At 38.1% G+C, this 27,545-nt stretch overlaps 1 protein-coding gene across 2 annotated transcripts in view; it reads right to left on the reverse strand.

Moving 5' to 3' along the window:
• Positions 1-19,727, reverse strand: part of sgk1 (serum/glucocorticoid regulated kinase 1) — a 34,281-nt gene extending 14,554 nt beyond the window's left edge. The window contains exons 1-4 of one of the 2 annotated variants that reach the window (XM_005800235.3): positions 19,363-19,727; positions 18,778-18,928; positions 14,261-14,500; positions 1,158-1,373 (exon numbers count right to left, since the gene is read on the reverse strand). In XM_005800235.3, the coding sequence (XP_005800292.1) occupies positions 1,158-1,373; positions 14,261-14,500; positions 18,778-18,876 (555 nt within the window). In that variant the 5' untranslated portion in view covers positions 18,877-18,928; positions 19,363-19,727. The remainder of the gene's footprint in view (positions 1-1,157; positions 1,374-14,260; positions 14,501-18,777; positions 18,929-19,362) is intronic. The other variant, XM_023347562.1, reaches the window with a different exon arrangement.
• Between the last annotated feature and the right edge of the window lie 7,818 nt (positions 19,728-27,545).

A 27,545-nucleotide genomic window follows, 5' to 3' on the forward strand; every position in this document is an offset into this window, starting at 1 on the left:
AAAGACTAAGCAAGGAGATGAAAATATTTTCCCTGTGTTTCTTTTCCTTTGGCATGATTGACAAAAAGAAAATGAAAAATTTGCCTTTATTATTAAGATTAATTTTATATTTTGATGTAAAACCTCAAGTGACCCTCAAGTGAATAATATTTCCTTAACAACATTATATAATAAACTCTTGACTCATTCATCAATGACGTAACACTGTAACTTCCAGAATACCTTAACAAATAGCAAGTGATTCATAATGAATTTCATGTAGTTTCTAATAAACTCAGAAAAATTTAAAAATGTTGTGTTTGGTTGATTATTTATTTGTTTACATAAATCATATGTAATTGGAGATCCTGCATGTTCCCCTTCAGATTCTTCCACTTTTGTAAGAAACATGGATTTGTGAGTTTTGCAGCAGACTTGACTACCTGGGTTGTTCCCAAGAAACACTGACGACTCTTTCTGTGTAACTGAATATATACTGCTGAATATGTTCAGCAGTAATCTGCTGAATGTATTCCTTTCAGGACATGTCTCTCCACCCACCTGCATTCATAGTATCCATGGTGACCTACTGTAGTTTTTAAAACAATGGGTTTGAATAGGTTCCTGTATATTACTATTTGGTATTTTAACATATGGAGTGTAAATCATAAGGACCAGAGAACTTTGACTATGTTGGCTTGCTTGATATAATTAAGCTGTTGTTGCGTTTTATTGAATAAGATTAAGTTTTATGTAGTAAGAACAGTTTCCTCACCATCAGTGGTCATGGTCAATATTCTTCATTAATACATTTATGCTATCTAGCTTTGTTCATGTTTTGCTGCTCTGCAAATATCAACTACGAAACTTTTTCTTTTCATCTACAGCTGCTCAGTAGCAATTACAGAATACATTTATTCACAGATGTTCCAGTATAATGGAGCACACCTACTCAAATATTAACCATCCATCCATCCATCCATTTTCTTACACCCTTGTCCCTAGTGGGGTCGGGAGGGGTGTTGGTGCCTATCTCCAGCTAATGTTCCGGGCGAGAGGCGGGGTTCACCCTGGTCTGTCGCAGGGCACTCAAATATTACCAAAATATGCAAATCTAGAAAAATCTTTAGTGTCTCTACTTTTAAGAGTGTTTGGATGACTTAATCAGTGTCTTGAACCTGAGTACGTTGACGGGGCTGCCAGCTATCCTCCATGGCATAGCTGATGTAGGGTCCACTGCAGACGGAGCACTCCAGGATTACTGGGCTGGCCAGAAGGGGCGATGTGTGAAGCGCCCAGCACTGACAACCGTCCATGTGAACATCTGATGCCGCCTCCTTCGGTTTGCCTACATTCTCGTTGTGATGGCGAGACAGCATCCTCCATTTCTGCACCTGCAAATTAGGATTTTTGCTCTGTTTGCTCTGTAATGCTTTGAACAGAAACATTTGGAAAATTTTGGAAAATACAAACGAGTATATTTGGAATATTTATTTACATGAGTCTCAGTTTTGGTCAATGTAAATAATTATTATTTTCTAAGATACAAAAAGCCAACAAAAAATTATTGTAAAAATGATTATTTGCCCATTACATAACAGCCACTGTGATTTCAATATTTACCTAAATTATAATAGTTTCGAGGGGAAAGAAAATACTAATGTTGAAGCCTGGACTAATCTAGATGTGAAAGTGGTAGATGATTTTTCATCCCATTTCAAATATCCTACCATTAACGTCAGTCCACCTGTTCTTTTATTGAAGGTATAGATATCAGCCTGTCACGCTAGGTGCAATATACTGCAGCAGATAGAGCAGTAGAGCTCTGCATTAAATTTTCCATTAGCTCTTTATTTCACATCATGACAGATGGCAAATGTCTAATTATATTGACAATAAATGAAAGGTTAATCATTGCTGCAGCATAATCCAACCCAGACTTTCACAGTAGTTATAATATATACTTGATCAAGCTGAAAATCAGGCAGATATGTTTGCTGAAGCTTGTTGCATAATGTTAGGACTATTAATCGCAAAATGTGCAGCAAATATTTTATTAGATTGTTAAATATTTGTAAAACTTTCCTTTTAATGAGCTTAATATTCAAAGTGACTATGAATAAACATTTGTTCATGTATTATTCAGTTACTACCATTGATAACTTTTCTTTCAGTAGAAAACTCACCTGGCCAGTGACTCAAACAAACAAACAAACAAACAAACTTTTTACAAGTCGGCTTCAAATGATTAATTGAATTTGACGATAGTATGCTATATACAGAGTCGTCATCTGTATATAGCAAGAATATAATTTGAAAGTGCAGAAATGAACTGGAATAATATCAATTATTGATATAAATTGGACTTGTCTCATAAAATGCTTTACAATAACATACATTGTGAGTTGCTACTGTAAGATTAACTGAATTAAACTAAATTACATGGAGATGTTCCACTAGTTTGCATATATTTCTTAAATCTGTAATACCAACAGTCAACATTCCCACTTCATGAATAAAACATCTTACAGCGACATTTGTTTAGCACAGGCGGCAGTGAGTGAGTCAGTGTCAGGCTCAGCAGTAATCTGTTCCTATGTGACAGCTGCAGTGACACATTCTCCAGAGGACAATCTTCCCACAAGCCTTCGTTTTTCTCAATCACCATTTAGCTTGTGTCTGGCAATGCTGACTGAATACATATCATGAGCAGAAACGGAATATGTCCTTTAAGCACTCACTGAAACGCACACATGGACTGAATAGAGATTAGATGAATCTACCGGACAATATGGGAGAATGGAAGCTGAGGTCAAGGTGTGAATGGCTCTGGAGGAAACCAAATTACATAGCTGGATGTGCCGGTGACCCAGAGCAGCTCTTATGTTTGGTAAAGTGTGTCCTTGGCAAAGCGAGCTAACTGCCTCAGAGACTGCAGTCTTATCAAGGCTGCTGCCCCGGCGACCCTCTACATTACCTCTAAAATAGCATGAGCATAGAGTAGGAGTGAGAGAGAATGTGTGTGTCTGCCTTTCAGACCAGAATTACAGCTCAGCTAAAAACTTTTCCTTTTTCTCCCTCATGCATAAAAATACGACAGGACCGGATGTCAAAGAGAGAGTGATGTGTAGTTGTGTGATTATGTTCTGCAGAGACTTCCTGCTATTAAGTGTGAATGAATCATTCGATAGTGTATTAATTGGCTACTTATGATGCAATCTTCAGGGAAACTTTTCAACATTTCTTAATGGGCGCCAAGAAAACAAACAGACAGCGAGAATAAGTGAACATGTTTGACAGACTCCCCTCTCTGTCAACCCCTCTTCCTGCCCTTTGACCTTGTTTTCTGCCACCATTAGTTATAAAGTTGCACAAGACCCTCAAGATCTGTCCTTTAACCTCACAAACTCAAGATGCAATACACGCAGAGGAAATTCTAGTACTACGGCCAGGATGTCCACGTTAGACACACAGCTTCACAAATCAGGGAATGAAAAAATTCCCTTCACTCGCACTTCATTAGAAAATCTCCCTCAGCGCTCTCCAGCCTGGCCTCTTTAAAGTCTATTTGTCTTTATTGCTTATAAGTTGTAAAAACACTCAACATAAAAAATTTGACCTTTACCTCCTTTTGGCACAGAGTCTGAAACAGTGCAGGATAAAGCAGCAATCAGTCCTTAGTCACTTATCTAACAGAATGAAAAAGAATAATAAACATTTATTACTTTTTATGCTGCATAATAGAAAAATATATTTTTATTTCTTTTCCCAACCTTTCTTCCTTGTGCCCTTCCTTCATTCTTTTTTTTTTCCTTCCTTGTGTTCGACCTACCCTTTCTCTTCCTTGTCTCTTTCCTTTCTTTAATTCTTTTCTAAATTCTTTCTTGCTTACTTTTTTCTATCTCAATTCTGTAGTAGTGTTTTTTTATGTCCTTGCATTTGTCCTTGTACCCTACCTTCATTTACTCATCCCATCATTCTTCGTTTGAAACCTCCCAGCCCTCAGTGTGTGCTTTCTCATTCTCTCTCTTGTGGATAAGCGAGGAAGCATAAGCAAGGAAGCATACGCTCTGATTTAGATGGTCCAAATGGAGAAGCGACAGTGAATACACCATGTGCAATGTGGGAGATTAGGCAGCAAAGACACTGGTAAAAGCCAGTAAAAAAAAAAACAATCGATTTGATTTTAAAAAACGAGAAAAAAAAAAGAAATGGAATCCGACAGATGAAGAGGGATAACCCAGATGAGCAGGATTCTGAATTCAAGATTGGAAAATTGCATGAAAACTGCTTTTCACTTTGGTTGTTTTTGTTACATGATTACTTCTTTCATCTTTCAATCTCAGGAAGCTCTAAGATTACGTTTCTAATGGTTGAGTTCTTGGTGAAAAAGCTGCGTATTCTTTAACACTTACGCGTTTAACGGTAACCATACTTAAACAATCATTCTCTAGGCTGGTTTCTTTGCATGTCATTTGGATTTTAAAACAGATACAGCAGTTTCAAGTGTAAGTAACGTTTGGGCGTGAGGCAACTTGTTATTGTGAATCAGACTGAAATCCCTGCTAACAATGATCGGCTACAGTAGATTACTGCTCAGCATGCAATTCACAAGGAAGCAAATTAGGTCAATTTCAAGCTCAGCCATCAAGTTTGTTTGATAAACCCAAACCACACAAGCGGTTTATGTAGATTTGTTTCTGGGAGTACAAAAATAAATTATTACTGGATAGTCAGGCTGCTGTTGCCTGCACTTTAGTGATACAATAGTTTTGGCTTCATCTCCGAAGTATGGAGATGGGAGATAGGTTTTGCTGGGCTCTCAAAGGAGATTAGGACGACAATCATTTCCAAAATCCCTCATAATGAAAACTGTCAAAAAAGGAGATTTTTAGGCTTTTTCCTTTACTTCCTGCCTTTCTCTGTGTTATTTTGTCTTTTTTATTTGGCCATGGCAGATGGACAGAAATGAGGAAGAATTTAACGATGTACGGAAATGGGCATGTGGTAAGAGGTCCTCTATGACATAAATAGTTTTACATATCAATGCAAATGAACAATGCTGAACCAAGACTTTGAAATCAGTAAACAAATGACAAATTGTACCATTGTAGGCATCTACACCTATTTGATTTATTCAAAGTTATCATCCCAATCAAAACAAATCATCCACTAGAGCCTCTGTGAGAATTTCAAACGTTATCGTCCACAAACAGGACAGTTGAGATCGTTACAATGCAATTGCCAAAGATCTTGAAATTCCTGTTCCAACTGTTTAGGATGCTGTCAACACAACAGTTTGTCAAGGAAGCGACAGAAGAGTTCTTTAGAAAGAAGTGCACTGAATTTTTTTAAGGGTATAAAGTTCACCAGGAGAAAAGTTCCGTTGACTACAACAGGCGATAATGAAATCAAAGGATTTTGGACATTTTCATTAAAAAGCTGTCAGAAATCAAGAAAGTTTGCATATTAAGTTCTTTAAAGAATCTGGCAACCCATTTATTCAATCCCACAGATGATTGAGAAAGCAGCTATACCTGCACTCTTGCAAATTAGAAAGTGTTCAAGCTGACGGACAGCGTCAGAAATTACCCATATTCAGACGCTAGACCTTTTGATTGGCTGCATGTTTCAAAAACAATAGCTTCACCAACACGTTTGTTGCTTTAGTTTAGCTTTAGTTGTAACGTATAATCTTTATGCACAATAAGCATTATACATACTGTCTATCAAATGCATTTGTCATAAGATTTGTAAGTTATTTTGAAGACAGATTTCATTAAAACAATTCTAAAACAAACATCGGTAACACTTTATTTGCTGGGTTGTGAATAAGACTGTCATGACACTGTGATAAACATGACATAACACCTGTCATGAACATGAATAAGTCTTCATAAATATTTATGACTGTTATCTTAAAGTGTCATTTGGTAAATCATGACACTTTTAATACAGAGTTAACGTTATTCAAAATGACAACTTGTCATTAACCAAGAAATCATGATCTGACATAAATTTGTTATAAAAGTATTACTGATTAAACTTTAAAAATGATGTAGCTTTATGTTATAAAAGCTAAAGTTTATCAGTAATACTTTTATAACAAATTTATGTCAGATCATGATTTCTTGGCTAATGTCAAGTTGTTATAACAAAGACATTTTGAATAACGTCAACTTTGTATTAAAAGTGTCATGATTTACCAAATGACACTTTAAGATAACAGTCATAAATATTTATGAAGACTTATTCATGTTCATGACAGGTTGTTATGTCATGTTTATCACAGTGTCATGACCGTCTTATTCACAACCCGGCAAATAAAGTGTTACCCAAACATCTGCTGATATCCTAGGAATGCCTGGTAGCTGCAGCTGAGCTTTTTTGCTATTTTGGTGCAGAATAGGTTTGTCTGTAAAATGCCGCAGCAGCAATGGAAATGAATGCCCTCTCCATATTTAGCTGGTATATATTTATCTGCTTGGGATAAAAATGAGAGGTCATGTGATGCTAGTTTCAGTTTGCTGCTCAAACCACATTCGTTTACTGCCAGAAAACTTAACTGGATGAAGGATGAATGTTATGTTTGATGAATGCTAAACAAGTCCATTCTCCAGGTCTAGGGAGAGTTTTCTAATTAACATTCAAGTCAGTTTCTGAATCGATAGAGAAAGAATATAGTTGGAATGAGATGAGAAAAGAAATGGCAATACAAAAATATAAAGATTGTAATGCATACAAGTTGAATTTTGATTAGACCCGTGGTTTCAACAATAAACTCCTACAAACACTGCCAGTAGCTGGAGTTGGGCCAAACTGACACAAGCCTGCTTCACGCTGAAGCTAGGCTAGCACCTCCTCTGTTTCATTACTAAGCAAAGGATTTGAAAGAGTGGGGCTGCTCAGGTTTGTAACAAGGCAAAAAGGAAGTTCTGAGCCAATTAAATCAACCGTTCACAAAGGCACAAACAGAATTTGGCAATGACAGGCATTTCGCCCCGATATTGATACAGTATGCATGGTGAGGCAACTTCTTGGAAAGGGATTTTTGGCTCCCCTTACTCTTTCTGTAAGTCTAATTGGACCTTGAGGGGCATACCTCCTAATGCCATCTCCCTCCCAGGGCTTACTAAAACCCCTTTTGACAGTAATTCAATTCATGGCAGGCACCGCTAAAGCTTGAATCCAACTGAGTGGTTCTCAAGGCTGTATGACCTGATAGGTGAAAATAAGAACTGATTCAGAAACTGACAAGTTTCTAAGCTCACTATATTTTTAGTTGTGATCCTTTTGGCTGTATTTAGAAAAACTATATCAGCAACAAACCATGATTTTCCATCCAGTCTTTTAAAGTTCAGCCTTCAACAGGTGATGACTGGAGTACGGAGTTCACGGCCTTACCTGAATAATGTCCAATAATTGGTCACTAGTAAAGCGCCGCAATATAAAATCTGACGCTAAACGCGTCAATCATTTGCTCCAACTAGAAGTGCTCTCTTGCTGATATGGACTTGTAGATTAATTTCCAGAATGAAATGACATCAAGAACCAAATCTTGACAGCCAACTGTAGCGAGAGTTATTATATCATAGAAATATAGTCTACTGCACCACAGAAACAAGGAACCTTGAGAAAACTTTACAGCCAGGGTGCAAGACAAGAATTTGAAGATTTATATTTCGCTGATCTCTACACATTAAGACTGATTTAACACCTGACTTTTTTTCAGCTCCTTAGCATTGCCTGCTTAATCCAGAGATGTTAACAAGATATTTTTTTCCAATCTCAAGTCTTTTAGAGCCAGTTTAAATAAACACAGAGGTACTGAATCGATAAGTCCAACCCCTGTCTCTATTCTTTGAGGGACGATCCAAATCAAGTGTCGGCTCTTTGAAGAACAAGCCAAGTCAAACCCCAGTTTTTTGAGGGCCGAGTCAAAGTCCAGAGTCATGTCTTTGAGTGGAAATTCAAGTTAAATCCCAGGAATTACTTTATAAATCTGGTTTGTTTGCGAACAATAGATTTTAAAGGCTCATATAAATGTGTTTCCTCCTGACTGTAGCAGCACTCAAGTCCCAGACCTCAAGTCAGAGTTGAGTCTTTATGTCAAGTCTCAAATTTTGTGACTTAACTAAGACTCAAATCCAAGTCTTAGAGTCGAATCGTTTTGTTTTAATCAGTGCCTAAGAAAGATCTTTTTCAAATAAGTCCATTGAAGATTCAGTTTGTGAGGTTTTGTGGCTCCCAATGGAGAACAGAGGCGGCTGACATCGAGCAACTCCTACTGATTTATCTCTGCGGAGAGTGAGACATGTGGCCACCTGACTCATTGACATACTTATCATAAATGGACATGACCCACTGATCATCTGCCAGCTCATGTGAGCTGGCAGTTTCTGTCCACGAGGACAAAAGTACAAAATCATCAAGCTGACTCTCACAGAACATTAACAAAATGAGCTTACTTCACTGACAAATGAGGTACGGCTTTCTAATCTTTAAATTTAGACTCGAGCTTTTATTACTGCTTTCGACTGAGGTTGAATCAAAAGTCATCCACATCTCACAGGGACTCGTGGGGGTAGATAAAAATCTCTGTTCCTCTTGGACACACTCGGCTTCATATTTCTCTCTGGATTTCTCAAGCCTTCATCTTCTCTGCCTCACTTCCTGCAATCCTTCTCTTGCATGCGTTCTCTTGCATGACTGACTTTTGGACAGCAAACTCAAATGGGGCCAGAGAAGTTCAGGATTTTCCAAGTACTCTCACTGATTAACACCATCACGCCATCAATAATTACACCAGGCCTGAAAAATGACTCTGTTGGATAGCTTAGATAATAGTTATGACCTTACATAACATACGGTGTAAGATATTACATGATAGGAGGTTTTAGTCGGGCTTTATGTAATAAAATGCAGCTTTTTTTACTTTATAAATAGGAAAGAGTTGAAAGTGTAGGAGCTACACTTGGGAAAGTGTGAGATAATTAACACTTCAAGCATCCTGTTGCTGCAATTTCTTTGAAAAAAAAAAGTTCTCTCAATTCAGTCAAACATAATGTGTGCATATTTTAAGGTTTAATGCTGCCTGCAAAATAATTATCTTCCATGTTTACAGTAGAAAAGGATGAATCTGCTCTGATGTGATAAAAATCCATCAAAGCATGTCAAAATCATCACCTTTTTAAATATTTCTATGTATTGAATTGCTTTTACATATGTTTATTTTAATAGAATAGAATAATATACATACATACAGTATATATACAGTATATATATATATATATATATATATATATATATATATATATATATATATATATATAAAAGCTTTTTTTAATTTACTAAAACTGTAAGTATATAAGTATATGAGAGTACAGACAATAAACAGGAATAAATTGTCTTTACAGTATTAACAGTAGTGACTAATAGCTAAGTGCAGGTAAATAAGTGGTATGCCACTCCATGTGTTGTTGTGTATATGAGAATACAGTCAGCATTGTTAAGTAGGCCTCTATCATCAATAATATAAGTAAAAAGTCTGTAGAACTTGGGAACAGTCGGCAGATAAAGCCAATGACAAAAAAGTTGCCGTTTGGGTTTGAGTTTCCTCTGAATGTTCAAGATTCCTTTCATGGTCTAAAAACATGTTTATCAGGTTAACCGGACTACTTGACCGAAAGCGGTCAGTGTGCTCCTGCATGTTAACATGTATCAAGTGCTATTCATTCAAATATTGTTGTCATGTTGTTTTCTTTTCTTTTTAAATACCCACCGACTGTGAAGCTTGACAGCACCTTTAGATTTGTGGAGAATTGAGGAAAACTCCTCACAGTGGAACAGCAAGTCGGGACAAGCTGCTCTCACTGAGATTTCATGTTCTTTTGCGTTTTGATCAAGTCCTCATAAGGAACAGTGCAGGCTTGATTCAAGAGATTAGTGTCATGGCTGCGTTTGCATAGTGTTTCTGTGTGTGCGTGTATGGCAGTCCAGCTGCTGTGTACACTGAACACTACAGGATGTTCTTTTCAGGAGGCTTTACAGAGCTTTTATTTCTCTTCATGCTCAAGCAGCAACAGGGCACGGCCTCATCTTCTGGTTTGTAATAAACTGTCCTCTCTGTTGTTTTCTGTTCGTGCGTCTTCCACATCAGCTCTAACGTTACAACCAGATGTTATTCTCTATGTGTCATGATCCATTCCCTTCTCTGCTTACAGCAAACCTTTTCTCCCTGCAGTCAACAAAAGTGTCAGTGGGGTGAAGGCTAAAGAGCAGAGGGTCAAGCTTTTTTTTCTTTTTCTTGCATTTTTAATGTTGCTAACACTTTTTAATTAGAAGAAAAAGATGCTGTGTTGGCTTTCTAATGTGCAGAGAAAGGTGATGCTGAGAGGATTTTTTTTCCCTAAAAACATTAAAAAGCTTATTAAAACTCACCAAATTTTTGATTTTGGTGAGTTTCTTTTTGTAATTAGTTCTTTCCTCTCTATGGATTCGAGGCAAATTAAATTCCAGTTCATATGCAGGTCCCAGGTCCTCTGGCAGCCGTCCACAACAACAACACATCTGCTGCCAAGTGCTGATTAAAAAATTACTAATTCTTGTCTCACAAGCAGAAAAGCTACACTGAGGAAAGCAAGATAATAAAAATAGAAAGAAAAATGTGCCGTCATCACCAAATGCCCTTTCAGAGACATTCTTAAATCTATACCTTTTTGACACCGACAATTCACTTTGATGGGCTGATAAATTACACGATGAAACCTTGCTCATTTGCATCTGAGCCAGGATGCGGGTGGCCTCCATCAGGGCAAAGCAGAGACTTACATGTAAGTAAAATTACTTTCAGGCTCCTCAGGTGTTTACTAAACCATTTACTGGGGGGTTGACTTGCAACATCTTTGGACATAACATTCAAAGACGCAATATTGTGTTTACAAAACACTGTGCTGATGTACAACAATGTATGACGTATATTATTTGGAAATGAAGTGCAATATCAGATGAGGACATCAACTCTGACTGCTACTGTGTTAGATAAATGTGGGGTTGTTAATCATTCATCAGGCCTGTTTTCAGAGATTCACACAATGCTTCTATTGCACTCTAGAGCAAAGAATCAACGCTGTGTTCTCTGTACAAGCTGTTCTAACCTCAATGCAACAAATCATATTTCTGCAGACTCGTAAGTTATTTTCTCAGATAAGAAATGGACAGATTCATCAATTTCGATGGGACAGATTAAGATTTTTGAAGTGAGTATCTGTTGAAAGGCTATGAGCAGTTAATATAATTCCTCCAACTCACTTGACATCTTTATTATTTAACGCAAATCCAAATGTGTTTGCGTGGTGAATTTTGAATGAATGGTAATTTTAAACAATCTCAGAGTAACTTTGATTTTCATATATAGAATAGAATAGAATAGAATAGAATAGAATAGAAGTACTTTATTCATCCCAGCAGGGAAATTACTTCGCAGTTACAGCATAGAGACAAGACACTAACAACTACCACTGAGTATATATATATATATGTATATATATATATATATATACCATATACCAGACATAGCTATTTTATCTTCCAGTACTTGTGAACTACTGCACTCTAGATAGTAAGCCATCTTATGACCATAAAGAGATCAAAAATTGTATTGCTGTTTTTCCAAATGCAGTTTGAAGAATGTTAGCATTGTCCTTATGTTTGCTTTGGGTGGTCATTTACGCGGAAGCTTTTTGTGTAAAACATGTACGCGGAACAGTACATGCACATGTGCAACAGTACATGCACTGGAGACACCTGAGTAATTAACTAACAGAAAAATAAGAGTGTAGAAATCACCAAAATTTTTTCCCCTTAGCCTACCACCTCGAATTAGCATTGTTCTTTTTATGCTGCTTTACTTGAAAACTATAGGCAGTCACTCTGGAAATATTTTTGCATGTTTTTTTCCTCAGTGTGGCATTTCACACAGGAAGATCATTGGAGGGACACTGCCTCCAACCTCTTTTGTTAGTAAATAATACCTGTAAATAACCACAAAATGTGGCGACAGTTGGAAGATTTATAAAGTTGCTACTTCATATCTCTGTGAGGTTTTTGATATGCAAATTGTTTTGATATGGGAAAATTCCTCTCTGGGTTTTGGCCTCTCTCAATATAGCCATAAGTTTCACCTGCAGAGGACAAATACTCTGGATTTAGAAAAAACAAATATGAATCTACAGCAGGCTAGACAAGCATACCTGCTAGTAGTATTCAGAGCCCCATTAAAAATGCTTGACTGTCCTTTTGGTGAAACACATGGTATTGTGTGATGTAGAAGAAACTACCCACTTGCCACAAAAAGAAAATGGAAAATGGAGTAAATAGGAATGAAAATTGATTTCCTTGAAGACCTTAATACTGTCTCATGCAACACAGCTTGTATTTACTCCAAAAGAGTTTTGCTTGTAGCCTCAATGGGATGGTGATGACTCATTCCCTCTTAAAGCCCAGGAAACTGGAAAAACACACACAGACACAAAGGCGGCGTGAACTGACGTGTGCAGCGAGTGACAAGCAGCAGGTTAGCTGCAGCCACATTATGGTGACATTACGGTAAAGTGTGTTGAAGAAAGGCATTTGTTGACAGTTTCAGCGTTTTTGGCTGGACGCAGTCGCCCCGCTGTCCATTTTAGATACACTCGCCAACTGTGGGCAGCAGTAAACCTCAGTATTTTGTTTGCTTTTGTGTTTTTTGCATTACATAACAGCAATCATGGTGGCGCCTAAAGACAGGACAAAGAGAAACAAAGCAATTTCTAGAATCCTTTTATTACCAACTCCTTCCCTGGCTTCTTTCTGTGAACTGAAACGACTGAAATTATGGCGTTAAAAACTTTTCCACCTGCAGAACAGAGGCGGAAAATTATTGTGTGTTCAAACAGCAGGTGAGTGGGTAGCCGCTCCCGTTGCATCATAGACAATGAATTAGGGCATGATGTCCTGATAATCCTTGATAGACTGTACCTTCTACATTTGGTTAGACATTATTTAAAGGTAAGTACAGCAAGTTCTGCAGTCACTAAAGATATCAGAAGTCATCGTCAAAGATTAATTTACCTATGAGGAGTGGGATGTTTGAAAAACAGCAATAACATATTCAGCTGGAGTCTTGGCTGAGATCTTTAGGAGTTAGCATGTTGTTCCTGTGCCTCACAACATGCATTCTGGAGTAAATGGAGACTATACACTTTTTTAGCACATAAAACAGTCTGCTATGCACCTCCTCACCTCCTCGATGGAGACTGCATGCATAAGAGACTATTTGAATCTGCACCACATAAATAATTTGATATAGTTATATAAAGATGAAAAGAAAAATTACACATTTAAATCCAGAATGCACCTGGTTTTGATTTTTTTTTTAATTTTGTGACGTAAGCAACTGTTTGTTCATAGTTCAAATATTTATTCAAACACTTTCCTATGCTCTGTCACTTTAATGAGGCAATCTTACAGAACTTTAAGATTTGCTGGAGACAATACAGGATTAGTACTTCAAAGAATATGAAGTCATAATTTTAAATACTATTATCCATCATTCAGTTGAATTGTACTTTATATCCTTTTCCAATTATTCCAATGGCTACTTGGGCCAGTTGACATGAAAGATCGTGACCACGGATTCAACCCAATTTGCTTTGACCAGACCTCTGTAAAACTTTCACTGTGATATGTTTTGAGCCAATCAGAGTTGTACTTGCTGGTGTGCTTTGGAGTACTGTCCTCCTGTATAATTTGCAAAATAATCCCTGAGCATCACACTACCACCACCATGTTTGACTGCAGGTATAAAGCTTTTTACTAGCACTGAAGAAAAACGAGAGTTGAAGGACTCTTTAGAACTCACAATTCAATCTTCTTGTTGCTTCAAATGACTATATGCTGTATTAAGAATCAGAAAAGGCTAAATTAATAAATAAAACTAAGCTATAGCTGACGAAAGATTTTGTGCAAAACTCTTCAGAAAACATGAACTCGCTGAATGAGAACACTAAGGTTTGCAAAAAAATTGGAGGAAGCCTACGTAAATTTTTCAGGTACGCTGTGGTAAAAAACCCAGAAGTAGTTTAAAAATATTACATCCCGTACTGCCTTCGGGGCTGTGGTTTGAAATGACGCTGCAAAGTAAAAGCTAGTGATAGCATGTCAGAGTGACATCACGAAATGGTTGTGACACAAACAGAGACATGGCGACACAAACATTGTCCACTGTTTGTATATCTTTTACCTTGCAGCTTTTGCCTTTCTCATGTCCACTGGGTTGTCCAGATTTTGTGCAGGGAGAGCAGAGCTCCTGGTGGTAATAATGGCATCCCTGCAGGCCTGCGTAGTGGCAGCAGCCGTACGGCGAGGGGAAGTGTGTGTACCACAGGTCCTCAGCCAGGGGACACCTTGGACATGGATAGAGAAGATTTTTCCCCTGGGTTTTCTCCACGTTCACTTTGGGGTTCCTCATCCACCTCCGTACCTACACAGGAAACAGTAACATTAATTCAGCTTTGTTTGATTTTGCTTTTACTTGTCTTCTCCTGTCACACACAAACCCAAACACACACACACACACACACCGCCTAGCCAGCTGCAGTGTGTGATGAAGGTCAAAGGAGTCGCTATTTCAAATTACACGATTGCTCAGGAGGGTCACACAAACATACTTGAAAGAGGTGCGACTATGCCCTGCCAGATGGAAAAGCACACATGAATTACTGAACCATTATACTCTGATAATCATTAGATAATACTTCTGTTGGGTCCACATTATAAACAGATCTGCAGGCATGAGCTGCCAGCATACTGTATATACCCAGCACAGTTGCAGGTCAGTGCATGAGAAACAATGCAAATAATACACAGTGAGTCAGCTTTATGCCCAGAACTGCTGCCACTTCTTGCAAAAAAAGAAAAAAAGTGCATAGTTGACTGTGGGCAAGTGTGTGCAGTTTTAAAGGAAAGATACAGTGGAAGTGAAAAGGAGCCAGAAAAAAACAGAAGCACATGACTGACAGAGGAGAGAAAGGCCTTTTAAAAAGAGGCTTTGAGAAAACTCATCATGCTGCTCATGTTGAGCACTGAGTAAACACACACCGTGGGGCTGTGGCCTGTGTGACGGAGCAAGTTCAGACAGCTGAGCCTCACACATACACACACACGCACAAAACACACTAAGATTAAGTGCCCAAAAGTCAAGGGTAGCCAGACAGCATGTCAAGACCTGTTGGGTCTAGAGAAAGAATAAACCTGAAAAAACAAGCCAGCAGGTGAAAGGAAAAACAACTAGAGCAGGAGTGGCGAGGAGTCCAAAACCTAAAAACAAACCAATGTAAGGATCTCCAGAAAGATATAAGCATGAGTCCTGAACCTTCATTTCAAATATTATACACAAAAAGGTGATCTGCTTTACCTTGCACAAAGTTGTGCATAATTGTACAATAAGGAGAAGGAAAATTCACCATGGTTTTTAAAACATTTTACATGTGTAAATCTTAAAAATGTGGCATGTATTTGGACCACGGTACCATTAGCAGCTTCAGGTGTTTTAGGGACTGTATTTGCCAGTTTTATCATCTAGAGGCAAAATTGTTCAAGTTCAGCCAGTTTTCACACACAAAATCCCACTCAAATGAACATATTTGTTCTTGTATCATTACAAATTGTGAAAAAAGTTGACTTTTTGATTACTTTTGAAAAACACAACATAGAGATCATTTAAACCTAACAAATTAACCACAGTCACACCACAAAAAAGTCAAAATCGCCGATGTCATCTCAACAGGAGTATTACTCATTTCACTCACCTTCATCACAGCTTCAAACATTACATGTATCATCTTCCTCATGTGCCTCCTCCTGTCTGTTGAAGTGCCCAGGTCCAAAATGACCAATGAAAACATTCTCATTTAATCAGATATATTGATTTTAGATTTATTTTTATAATTTCTCTTTTGTTGGAATAGAGATCTAGAGGATCCAGTCTGGACTCCTGCTCACATCCTTGTCCCTAATTAGGGCTGTGAGGTCATGCTTGGCTGAAAGCTTCCAGGCTTTTTTTTTTTTTAACCCCTGTACTCAGGATGAAGTCCAACTTATAATTAAATAGATTGATAGACAAAAAGACAGGGATGGACAGCCAGCCAGACAGACACGCAGACAGACACACATATTAACTTGATACACTTTGAGATTTTGTTCAAGGCAAACACATGCTTCCTTGTTTGCTCAGGGGAGAACAGACATTATGGAGTGAATGCATCAACTCCCCGCATTTTCCACAAGCTTAGAGTAATACTAGTCGCTTCCTTCCTATTACCACTTGAGGTCAAGAAGCTCTGTTTGATCTCAGCAGTAAATTATTCAGATTAGGGAAAGCAAGAGCTGAGCTGCTTGTCAAGCCCGGTATAATTACAGCATGCAGCACTCTTCAGCTCATCAGCTAAACAAGCCTCCGGCCGACCAATGTGTTGCCTCACTTTTTCGACAGTCAACACTGTTTTTTATTTCATAATCATATATAAATCTCTTCAGTATGAAACCCTCAAATAGAAAGACGCTACTTCTGCTGTTTGTTTTATGAATTTGTACAAGATTTTACATGGTATGACTTAACAAATTCCTTTTTCCGAACAACAACATGAACCTTTTTGAGAAACTGTGACACACGAGGTGTTTGCAACAGAGCTAAAACAAGCTATTAAATTTTATCACCTGGTTCAAGAAACAACACAGAGGACAGAAGAACTGCAAGATTCACACGTAAATGTAGAAAGACTCAAAGGAAAAAAGCTATCATTGCATTTGGTAATGGCAGCTGAAATACATAATGAGGAGGTTTTCTTATGTGTTTGTTTCCTTGGTTTTGCAAAGAAGTTTCACATTGTTAATCTTTTCCCTCCTGAAAGCCTGAGCTAAAGAATGTATTTTTTGTTGTCGCTGCGGCCGGAGAGTCCAGAGGACAGCCGGTTGGGTTCACTTTTTAATGAGGAGACTTTTACCACTGGCGACATTTTAAAACTAAAACATGTGACAACAAAGAGGGAATGCATCCTCAATTATGAGATGTTTCTGTCATATAAAGATGAAGATTTATGTTTTCTCCATTTTGATGTTCTCTCTGAATATCCATTTAAGTTGTGACATGGCCACCACAGTTGCTTCTCATGTTTTTATCATCTAAGATTATTTAGTCTCTTACATAAGCAGGGATCAAAAGTGTGGCAGTGGTCTGGTATAAAAAGTATCTACACCACTTGAAATGTTCCACATTTTGTCACATTGTGAGCACACAACTCAGTGTATTTTATTAAGCTTTTATATAAAGGATGCACACAAAAGAAATACATTTTTGTGTACTAGGAAAGAAAATGGTTTTCAAACTTAAAAAAAAAGAGATAGTTTTTGTACCAGAATATTTCCGACATTTATGAGTGTAACTTTTTTAGGGTATGTCTTCACCATCTTTGCACATGTAGAGACTGAAATTGTTTGTCGTAAATATAGCTCAAACTCAGTCTGATGGCATAATGAGACTCTGTGATCAGGTTCTCAGTTATTTATTTCATTCTTTGATCTAAGTTTCGCCATTGCAGTTTTGACAGTTTTGGTTCTCTGGCCTGTTGGAAGGCAAAAATCCTGCTTCAAGATTATTAGAAGAAAAAAAATCATTCCCATAGCATAATTATGCCACCCTCATGTTTCACATTAGGGATGGCTCCTTGAGGTTGATGGCCAGTGTTAATTCTACCTTATACAACATTTTGCATTAAGATGTGGGTGTCATCTAAGCAGAGCAGCATTCATATATTTGCTCTGCCTCCTACTTGGCTTTTGGCAAAGGAAACAGGACTTCTTCTGGCTTTCTTATCATTACTCATTCTTATATCCCAAACTGGTATACTGTATTACGCTAGTAATTCTCTTCTGTGAGCTCCAGATCCCTGCAACTCCTCCAGAGTTACCATGAGCATTTTTACTGTTTCTATCTTCAGTTTTGGTCATGCTGTTAAAATGTTTGTTTGAGGAACTGAACAGAGCTCTGTGAGATGCTCAAGGCTTGAACATTGTTTTATGATCTATTCCTGTTTTACATTTTAAACTCCAAAGCTCTCTTCCTGACATGTACTGTGTTCTGTGATGAGATTAGCAGGCAGATGGATGCTAACAATTACTTTGGTATCTTCCACAATTTAGCAGCAGCAATATATTAAAGAGGGTTCAACAAACCATAATTTTCAGCATTTAACTGTGAAGAAATTCTAAATTTTGTTAATGCTATTTCTAGACAAGTTTTTTTGTTTGTTTTTTTTTTAATGATGAGCCATTAAAAAACCACCAAACAAACTAACTAAAACATCACTACATGCAGACTGGGAACATTTAAGAAACCGTGACTACACAGCAGCATCATGTTCTGGATGGGTCCAAAACAGGCTGAACTGAAGGATTTTCGCACTTGTTAATCCTACAGTGACTGTGGAGTGCACACACATGCTAGGACACACACCCTCACACACGCCATACACACTGACACAGAGGGAATCCAATCGTTTGCCTGATTAGAGTGGCTAAGCTTTGACTATGACATCATCTCTGGCATGCACACGCAAACCGGACCGGGCCAGCACACGCACACGCACACGCACACGCACACGCACACGTACGCACACCCCGACAGAGATGGATTGGGAGCAGCTGCATGTATAGGTTCCTGAAATAGCAAACTTACAAAAGTCATCCCCAAAAAGGACTCACCTTTCTCTTGACAAACTGAAAAGCAGAACACTTCTTAAAGGAGAAGGCAGTTTTCTCTCCTCCCCCTCTTCCTCCTCCTCCACCGTTAACCATCTTCATGGCCGACACCGGCACTCCGCTTGTCTCCGTAGATCCCAGGGTGACGGGAGGACTGGCAGGGAGCAAGAGAGAGAATGTTTAAAGCACCAGGGAGAGAACAAGGGACAAAACATGGGAGAGATTCTGTGTGGCAATAAAAAAAAAAAGAAAACAAAACACATACACAAGAGAGTGAGACAGGAGAAGGTGGAAAAGGCATATGGAGCAGAATGAAAGAGAGGGGGGCAGGATGCTGCAATTAGTGTTCTATTACTGGAAAAGCAACAACGACGGGAAGAAACAAGGATAAAAGATGAACAGAAAGAAGAAGTGAAGGTGATAAATGGTCAGACACATGGAGATTGATGGAGAGGAAACAGCATTGTTTACCGAAGTAAACAAGCACACTCAAGGCATCTCTGAACTATTATAATGTGCAAAGTTTATGCATCCTTTTGCTCAGCGCATCATTCAGGAGTGTGCCGTCATGCCCGCCTCCCTATGTACCTTTCTGCTCTTGTTTCTTCTGATTCCACTGATCCCACTGCAGCCTTTTTGTTTTGGAGTGAAGAGTCAAACGAGGAGAAGCGAGTCCTCTCGTCAGTTACAGGTGTCCCCTTCAGTTTCCTGCCTCAACTAAGTCTTCATTCCCAAAGACAGACCAGAGAGAAGAGAGAGACGAGAAGAGTCCGTGATGAGGTTGCTGCGCAACAAAAACATGCCACTCAGTGGAATGTGTGTGTGTGCGTGTAGGAGTGAGTGTGTGTCATCAGTGGTGCAACAGCTTGAGATGCACCGTGGGTGACTGATCTGAGAAGGAGAAGTCAGGAGGTGTGTGTGGGTGCATGATGAGGGGAGGATGATGTGTCCAGTTGCAGTGCTGCTACTTTATCAATGAAAGGCTCTGCAGTGAGAAGCTGCTGCCTCCCCTCCCCTCCTCTCTCTCTCTCCATCCAGCCTCATCACTGTTCCTCATCTCCACCTCGCCCTCCCCGTTTCCCCCCCACTCATCATTCCTCTGCAGTTGAGGTTAGCTCCTCCCATTTTCTCTCCATCCATCGCTCTGTCACACCTCGTTCTTCCGAGGTCTTCTTCCTCTTGGCTAAAATTGTCCCAGCGAGGACTAAAGAGAACAGTGAGACCTGTATTTTGCCCGCTCTTCACGCTAACTCTGCAACGGCTTAACGCACAGAGAGAACATTTTAATCATGGTTCATCTGATTTGCTCCATCTGGGCTTGAGCTCTCGCCTCCGGCCCCGTAATGTAACACTTAACTTTTCTCATTTGACTTCCTGGAGCATGATTCCTTGTTCTGGTTGTACATGTTAGAAGTGCTGGGTAGTTTGGCTGAGGATCAAATAATATACAAGAAAAGTATATTCTTTTTATTTGTATATAATATACAAAAAAGTCAGTGTGTTTTTATGCTTTATTTAATACCACGGTGCGTTTCTGTCTCTGATGATTTAGACATGGATATTATTTAAAAAATGTTTGACACAAAGTTTTACTTTTTGTTTTTATGTATTCCTGTTTGGATGCTTTTTGTTGGGTTGTTCCCATTACTTTTTTTGTGATATTGTTGTGTTATTATAGCACATTATGTCGTAATATGTTTCATTAGCATTATCCTAAATTATTTTAAACTGAATTACTGCATTTGATGGCATAGGAGGAATAATACGATGCAATTACTGTCCCTTCACTCAGTCTAAATTAAATAGTAATTTGTAGCATGTGTTGACCTTTCAACTGGAATAAATGTAATACTCACTATGCGAGTCAGTCTTCTTTAGCTTCATATGAAAGACATGCCTTTTGACTGGAAACTTTGACTGAGCAGTGCTTTGGTAGTTAGAATGTGGTCAAGAACATTGAATTCTGAATCATCAGCACAACTTTAAATGTAAAAAATAAGCTTATTAGGAAAAACTATTGGTTTTATTTCCAGTTTATGATTTACTATCAACATTTGCTTCAACTGCTGCTGTTATATAACTTCATTCAATTCTGCTGTCACCACCAAATTGATGGACTTTAAAAAATAATTATAAAAAAGCTATTAAGAGGAAAAGGAGAAATAAACCTGGCTCAGGAATTTCTACACAGCAGAAGTAATTAAACAAAATCACACCTTTGAGTTTGTGCCTTATTTCATGAAGTCATTTGATTAAAGGAGAGAAAAAAAACAGCAAGCTTTGCATAAAAACACCAGTGGAATGCTTCACTGAATCCAGTCAGGAGGATGAAGACAACAACCTAGTTTGCCATAACATCTCCTCATAGAGCTCTAAGGGCTCTGGGGTGCTATTACATAGTCTGACAGCAGCACAGCCTTACATAACCACAACAGATTCTCTCTCAAGTGTTTAGCTGCATTGCACATGAATAATTCTGTGATCTCAGAAAAGATTCATTGCAGCTCTTGTGAAATAAAACAAAAAAACGTAGCTACTGAATAATTAATTACAGATTCTGCTAAATTTTACACCGCAGTTGAAAAATCAATAAATTGTGGCCTTTCTTCAAACTTATATAGGTGTGACAAAGTGTTATAAATAGCTGGAGTTTCATGAAAAATAAAGGATACAAATTGAAAGCTACATTTACATGTGAGAGGATTTTGATTTGTGTGAATATCTGATGTTCAGACACTTTAAGTCTGGGAAGCCAAGTGAGGCTGTTTGATGGTCAGAAATGGAACCGACCTGTAATCTGAGACGGCTAATAAGCTCCACTGGGTATGTGCTTGTCATATAATGATCAACAACAATACAGCTTATTTTCATTTGCCTTTTTGGTGGGAAAAATATTAACTAAATCAACTAAAAGCCTCAACAACAATAACTGCACAAATAAATGGTATATCAACCATGTCTGTTGAAATAATGTGATGTCCTTACTGTAAAACCAAAGGAAAAGAGAAGTTTAGGATTGTTCTCTTTGTCAAGTGAGGTCTTTGTGAAGCTGGTGCCTATCTTGCAAAAGTTACTTTATTTACCTTGACGTAAATTGTTCTGGGCAAATATGCACAGAGAGCTGAACATTGTTTTTTTACAGAAGAAATTTGGGCCACAATCAAAAACCTTTTGTAGTTAAACAAATTCTGAGAACACAGCATGTACAGCATTTAAGTCAAAGCAATTGTCTGAAATTTAAAAAAAAACAATATCACAAGTTTTCTCAAATACATTGATGAAGCAAAACTGACTCATTACACATAAAGTGACACATTTCTGGTGTTATTTGGATGATTACGGCTTATTTCTAATGAAAAAATAATGAAAACAAAGTAATGAAAAATAATCATTAGGAATAACAATTATGCCTAATCATTGCCAATAAGTTTAAATATAACATGAAACCATTAAACAATTATTTTGGACTACTAAAAAGTATGGCCATCCTCTTCATGGTAAAGACACTCAATTCTTGATTGAGCTGCCTTAGCATTAATTACTGCCTCACTGCAAGGTGACATGGAAGCGATCAGACTGTGTTACCGACAGCCAGGTTGATGAACGTCCTTTTATCTGTTTTTCAGAGGCGCAACAGTCCTGTCATTTTCCTCTGAACCTGGCGAAAAGCCTGATGTTTTAGTTCAGGAGAGGCTTAAGCCCAACACTTGACTCTCAGCATTTTGACGCTACTCAACTTCGTTTTGAAAATTCTGCACAAGCAATGTTGACAGAATACCACACCTCTAGTGCCAGTTCAGCAGCAATCCTGCTACAGTGATAATAGTTTTCATCTAAAAAGAAAAAAAAAAACACTTTAAGTGCAAGCCTAATTAAACTTGTGAACTTATTTCTTTCCCTCGTTTCTTATATTTTAATCTTTGCCCTTTGAGGTGTCTGCGGTGCATTAATCACAGCTGATTCCCACGCCTCCTTGACTTCTGCTCATCTGCTATAAAAGCACCGTCTCACAGAGGGTGAATCTTTTCTGGGCATGAACCGGCTGACCACTGACATGCGGCGGTGAGCTCATAATTTGGCAGTGATGCCCAGACCATGTGATCCCCCGACTGCATACGGTTCGTACTGTTCTCTGAAACACATTCCTCCCTTTTTTCCCCTCACTGTTTTCCACTTTAAAGGGAATGTCATAAATTAACCATAGTTTTACTCTGCACCAAAAAAGGTCTACATACACTGTTTCCCCACACACGGTTTTTCTCCCCTCACTGAAAATTGAAGTAATACTTTTTGCGCTTTTGCAGCAAAGAAAAAAAAAAAGAACCTGATTTCATCTGATGTGACTTACTGTGAAAAAAAACAAAAAAACAACAAAAATAAAAAGGCATATGTTTTCAAAAAGAAGTACTTGGTTTGCACAGGAAATGTTCCTCACAAATCCACAGTGCTTGGTTGGGTGTGAATGATCTGCAGAAAGAAAAGGTGTTGAAATAACACAGGAAACGGAGGCATGTTGTATAGGAAGAAAAAAAAAACGTGTGAGGGTATCAGTATGCAAGTAAGTGCAGAATTTCCTGAGTCAAGCAAGTAAGCAATGTTTATTCACTTTGACAACTACATCTGAATAATAAATAGGGTGATGAGCACAATTTTGTGTGTCAGTATCTGCTTAAAGTGTGTGTGGATATGATTTTCAGTCTCTGTCATACCTTTTAATTAGGTGTAATCTGCCTCAAGGTTCTCTCAGGGTATAAGCGCAAGCTTACTGAATCTATCATTGTCTAATGAGCTTTATACACACAGCCACGAGCGTACTGTTAGTGCAGAAGTGTGTGTGTCTGAGATGTGTGGGAGTTTGGAGAGAACCTGCTTGCAAAAACAGGAACGGTCTGAATCTCGTGGGGAAAGAGAAATACTTGCACGTGCCAGGGGTTGTGGTGGGGAATTGTTTTTATTCACTGGCCACACTCCCAAGCTGTGTTGGTGCTTGAGTGTGTTGTTTTGTGTGGGAGAAAGTGCAGCCGCGATCTCCCGATGGGACTGACAATGCTGCAGTGCTGAGCTAAGGAGACAGAAGGAAAGAGCAGAAAGGGCCAATTAGATTGGTTCACGAGCTGACAATCATCTCAGAGCTCGCTCGGCTAAAACCAGAGCAGCGACTGCAACGCTCAGCTTGTGACAGCCTCCCCCCAAAGTTTGGATTATTATTATTTTTTTTCTACATTTGTGAGGTTTTTATTTGGCATGACACTCATGAATTTAATCTTTTTCTTCTGCACTTATTGGGAGCGAGGAGTCCTGTTCAAAGTAATTTCACTCAAAAAATGAAGACACAAAACAAAAGGTGCAGAATAACACGTAGCTAATACTACTGCATTTAATACTGAGCTAAATCTATAGGGTTTCTTTACATCTTCCGGTAGTAAAACTATCTTACTGCATAGTTCAAATCGGTGTTGAACATAAACAAATACTGGCTAATCTCCAGACAATAAATTATATGTGTTTATTTTAAAGGCCAAGTCAAGTGGTTGGCAGCAGAAGAGGGGAAAAAAGAGATTAGGAGACAACATTTCTAATCTGAAATGATTGACAGTGTTCTAGAAGTTGGTAGCTGTGGATAGGAACTGGGACAAGTCGGGTTTAAAAAAGAAATTCAGTTGGAAGGAAAATGGGGTGATGTGTCACATTGGAGTTGTGAAGGTTGAGTCACCTGATGCTCACACACCTGATGTTCACTGACTGGATGTGATGTGTGATTAGATGTGTCGCTTGTGTTTGTGCTCAGTGTGTGTAACTTGTGTGCGAAAGAAGAAGAAATGAAGCGTGCCGTAAGATACGCAAAGTAATCGCAGGGGTGATATCACCGCACACCCAGAGTCAGACACTTATTCTAGATCTTTGCTATTGCATTTAGCAAAATTGTTTTAAATGCACCTGCAGGACATATCTGTAGTCTGTTGAAAGTTCCTGGAATCACATGAATTCATGTAATTTTTTTTTTTTTTTAAGACAAAGGCTTGGCTCGAGTTTTTAAAATACCAATGTCTTAGCTTTTTTTCACTTTCAATTATTTCCAGGCACTCACATGCACAGATAAAACACAGAAGGAAATGCAGCTCTGAAAAACAACCCCAATTAAATCTGTGGAGGTACTCTGTGGATCTGGCTTACATTTCTCTACACATCACACTTCTTATTATATTTAAAGGTATAATTTTATGACTTACCTACAGCAGTATGTTATTAACAGTTTTTAATAATTACAGAGAGAATATATTATACCATTTATGAGCAAATTGGAACAACAGATTTACATGTACAGTATGTATTTTACGTTAGATTACTGTGAAAAATTGATTATATTTATTTCATTAAAAAGCACAAGATGGCTACTAATAGGTTGTGTGAATGATTTAAAATTTGTTTATTGTAATGTCTATGGCTTACAACCAACGGACACCCAAATGTCAGTTTCTCCCATAATCAAACTATGATAAAGAGTAACACCAGTGGAATGTCAGTCTACTGAAAAGCATATCTATATAGTGTGCAATATATACACTAAGTCAAAGCTTCCTCTGCATGGATAAATGTGTCTTTGTGGCTTGGCATGGTCTTTCATCTTCCTCTTGACAATCTTAAATTTGATAGCATAATAACAATATTCTCATTAAAGGAGGTAGTTGTACATTTACAAATGTGGACAGGTGCCAAGACCTACTGAAAAATTAAAAGAACATCTTCATAAAGCTTGCCAGCAGACGTAAGCATAAAGGGCTCTGAAATGCCCCACTAGACAGCTGCACAAATTATCACTGACTGTGGAAACGTCACATTGGACCTCAAGCAGCTTGGATTCTGTCCATCTCCATTCCTCCTCCAAACTCCGGGGCCTTGATTTCTTCTGAACAAGCCTCGGGTTAACGCCACTTTTGCTTTGAAACCGTCATTTGTCACACTTCTTCCCTCCACTCAACTTTCAGTTGAAAGTCAATGAGTGAACAGCCGGCTCCTTTAGCAATACAACCTGTGGTACGCCCTCTTGATAGAGTACCATTGACTGTTTGCTGGACAAACAAATCAACTACCAGTCTTCTTCAACATTGCTTTGGCCACAATATAACATTTCTCAGATAAAACTTTTTTTTTATCATGCATATTTTGTAATATTTATATTTATACAATGAATGGATGATATCATAAGCATCTATATTATATAAAAGTTTCACATTTTATTTGAATTACTTAAATTTACTTTATTAAAATATTCTAATGCCCTGAGAGGCCTTTTTATTACATTTAAGCCATTACTTTTTAGATTATTGTTAGAGGGTTTTTCACAGTAAAGAATACATTACAGCATTAATAAGCTGAAAATGTTCAAATACAGGAAGTATAAACAACCAATTCACTTATCCTATTTAATTACGGTCACGTATAATGTGTCAAGCATCTAGTGACAACAGCACTAATGAAATTAATGCTACTAAAAATATGTATGTGTTTTTTTGTTTTTTTTAATAAGCCATATTCAAATCTACAATATCAGATTCATGTTGTTTGATGATGTTGTGTGACAACCCGCCTTAGCTGCTTACCTCCACTGCTTACTGCCACTTGCAAATAGCATTATCTATAGTTTTTAAGAAGCCCAAGGAGAGAGAGATTCTGGCCGTCTATACCTGTTGAGGTATGTAGTTCAAGCTGTAATGTTCAGACTGGCCAAATTGAGTGGCATTCAGAACATTCAGTTCCCCACATTTCATGGTGCACAAATCAACAATGTGGAGCAACAACTTTTCACATACCAGCTGTGCCCTGGTTTACTGCTCTAGACTGGCACAATTATAGAAGATTAGACGAACAAAAGCTTTCAATACGAAAGTAACTCACACTTTGCTTATTCTTAGTACTGTAAAAAGCACACACACACGCACACACAAATTCTTTTCAGTCTTTTGTTGCTCCTCTTTGTTGTTTTTTATGTTTGTTTTTTTGTCAGTAACTGTATGAAATATTCACCAGTACCTTTGTCTGTCTGCTTGTTTTGCAGACGTCTTCTGACCTTTTTACTGATGCAGTCGTGGCCTGGAAGATTGACAAGGGTAAGCCTGGAGACTCTGCAACATATCACCTGTGCATACACACACATACGCACGCACAACACACACACACCCACACCCATGCACAGAAGCAAATGAGTCGTGTGTCTCCAAGGACAAACCTCAAAGGGCAATTTATCATATCTTTTCATCTTAATGTTCAATCTGTCATGAAAATGAAAAGCACAAGAACAGCAACAGAGCCATAGGTACACACTGTTGACCGATGAAAAGGACTTTAAAAACTAGAAGTGAAATGAGTATTCAGAAACAATTTGATATCAATTTCATATAATACTGTATATGCCTTACTTTAAAGTTATTTGTCATACAAGACAGACCTATATGGAATGTAGATACTAGTGCACAATTTCTGCAGAAATGTCATGACATTCTTCTTTAGCTGTTTTTCTCAAAAGTAATTCATTTGATTTGCGTCATGCGGCATACTTGCCCGGGTCATAACCGAGTTCTCCTTTCAAAAGCTTTACAAAATGTAAGCAGTTTCCTTTGAGTGATGATGTGGAATTTTTACTCCTTCTCTAAAATAATTACTTTAAAAAGCATTTTAGTGCATAACAGACTTTAATTTTCCTATCCCTAAGTATTTCTCCATAAAACCTTGTGCTAGGGCTAATATGAGGGTTGGTTTAGTTAAATCTTCTT

This window comes from Xiphophorus maculatus, chromosome 15, assembly GCF_002775205.1.
Source record: "Xiphophorus maculatus strain JP 163 A chromosome 15, X_maculatus-5.0-male, whole genome shotgun sequence".
In the NCBI taxonomy this organism is placed as follows: domain Eukaryota; kingdom Metazoa; phylum Chordata; class Actinopteri; order Cyprinodontiformes; family Poeciliidae; genus Xiphophorus; species Xiphophorus maculatus.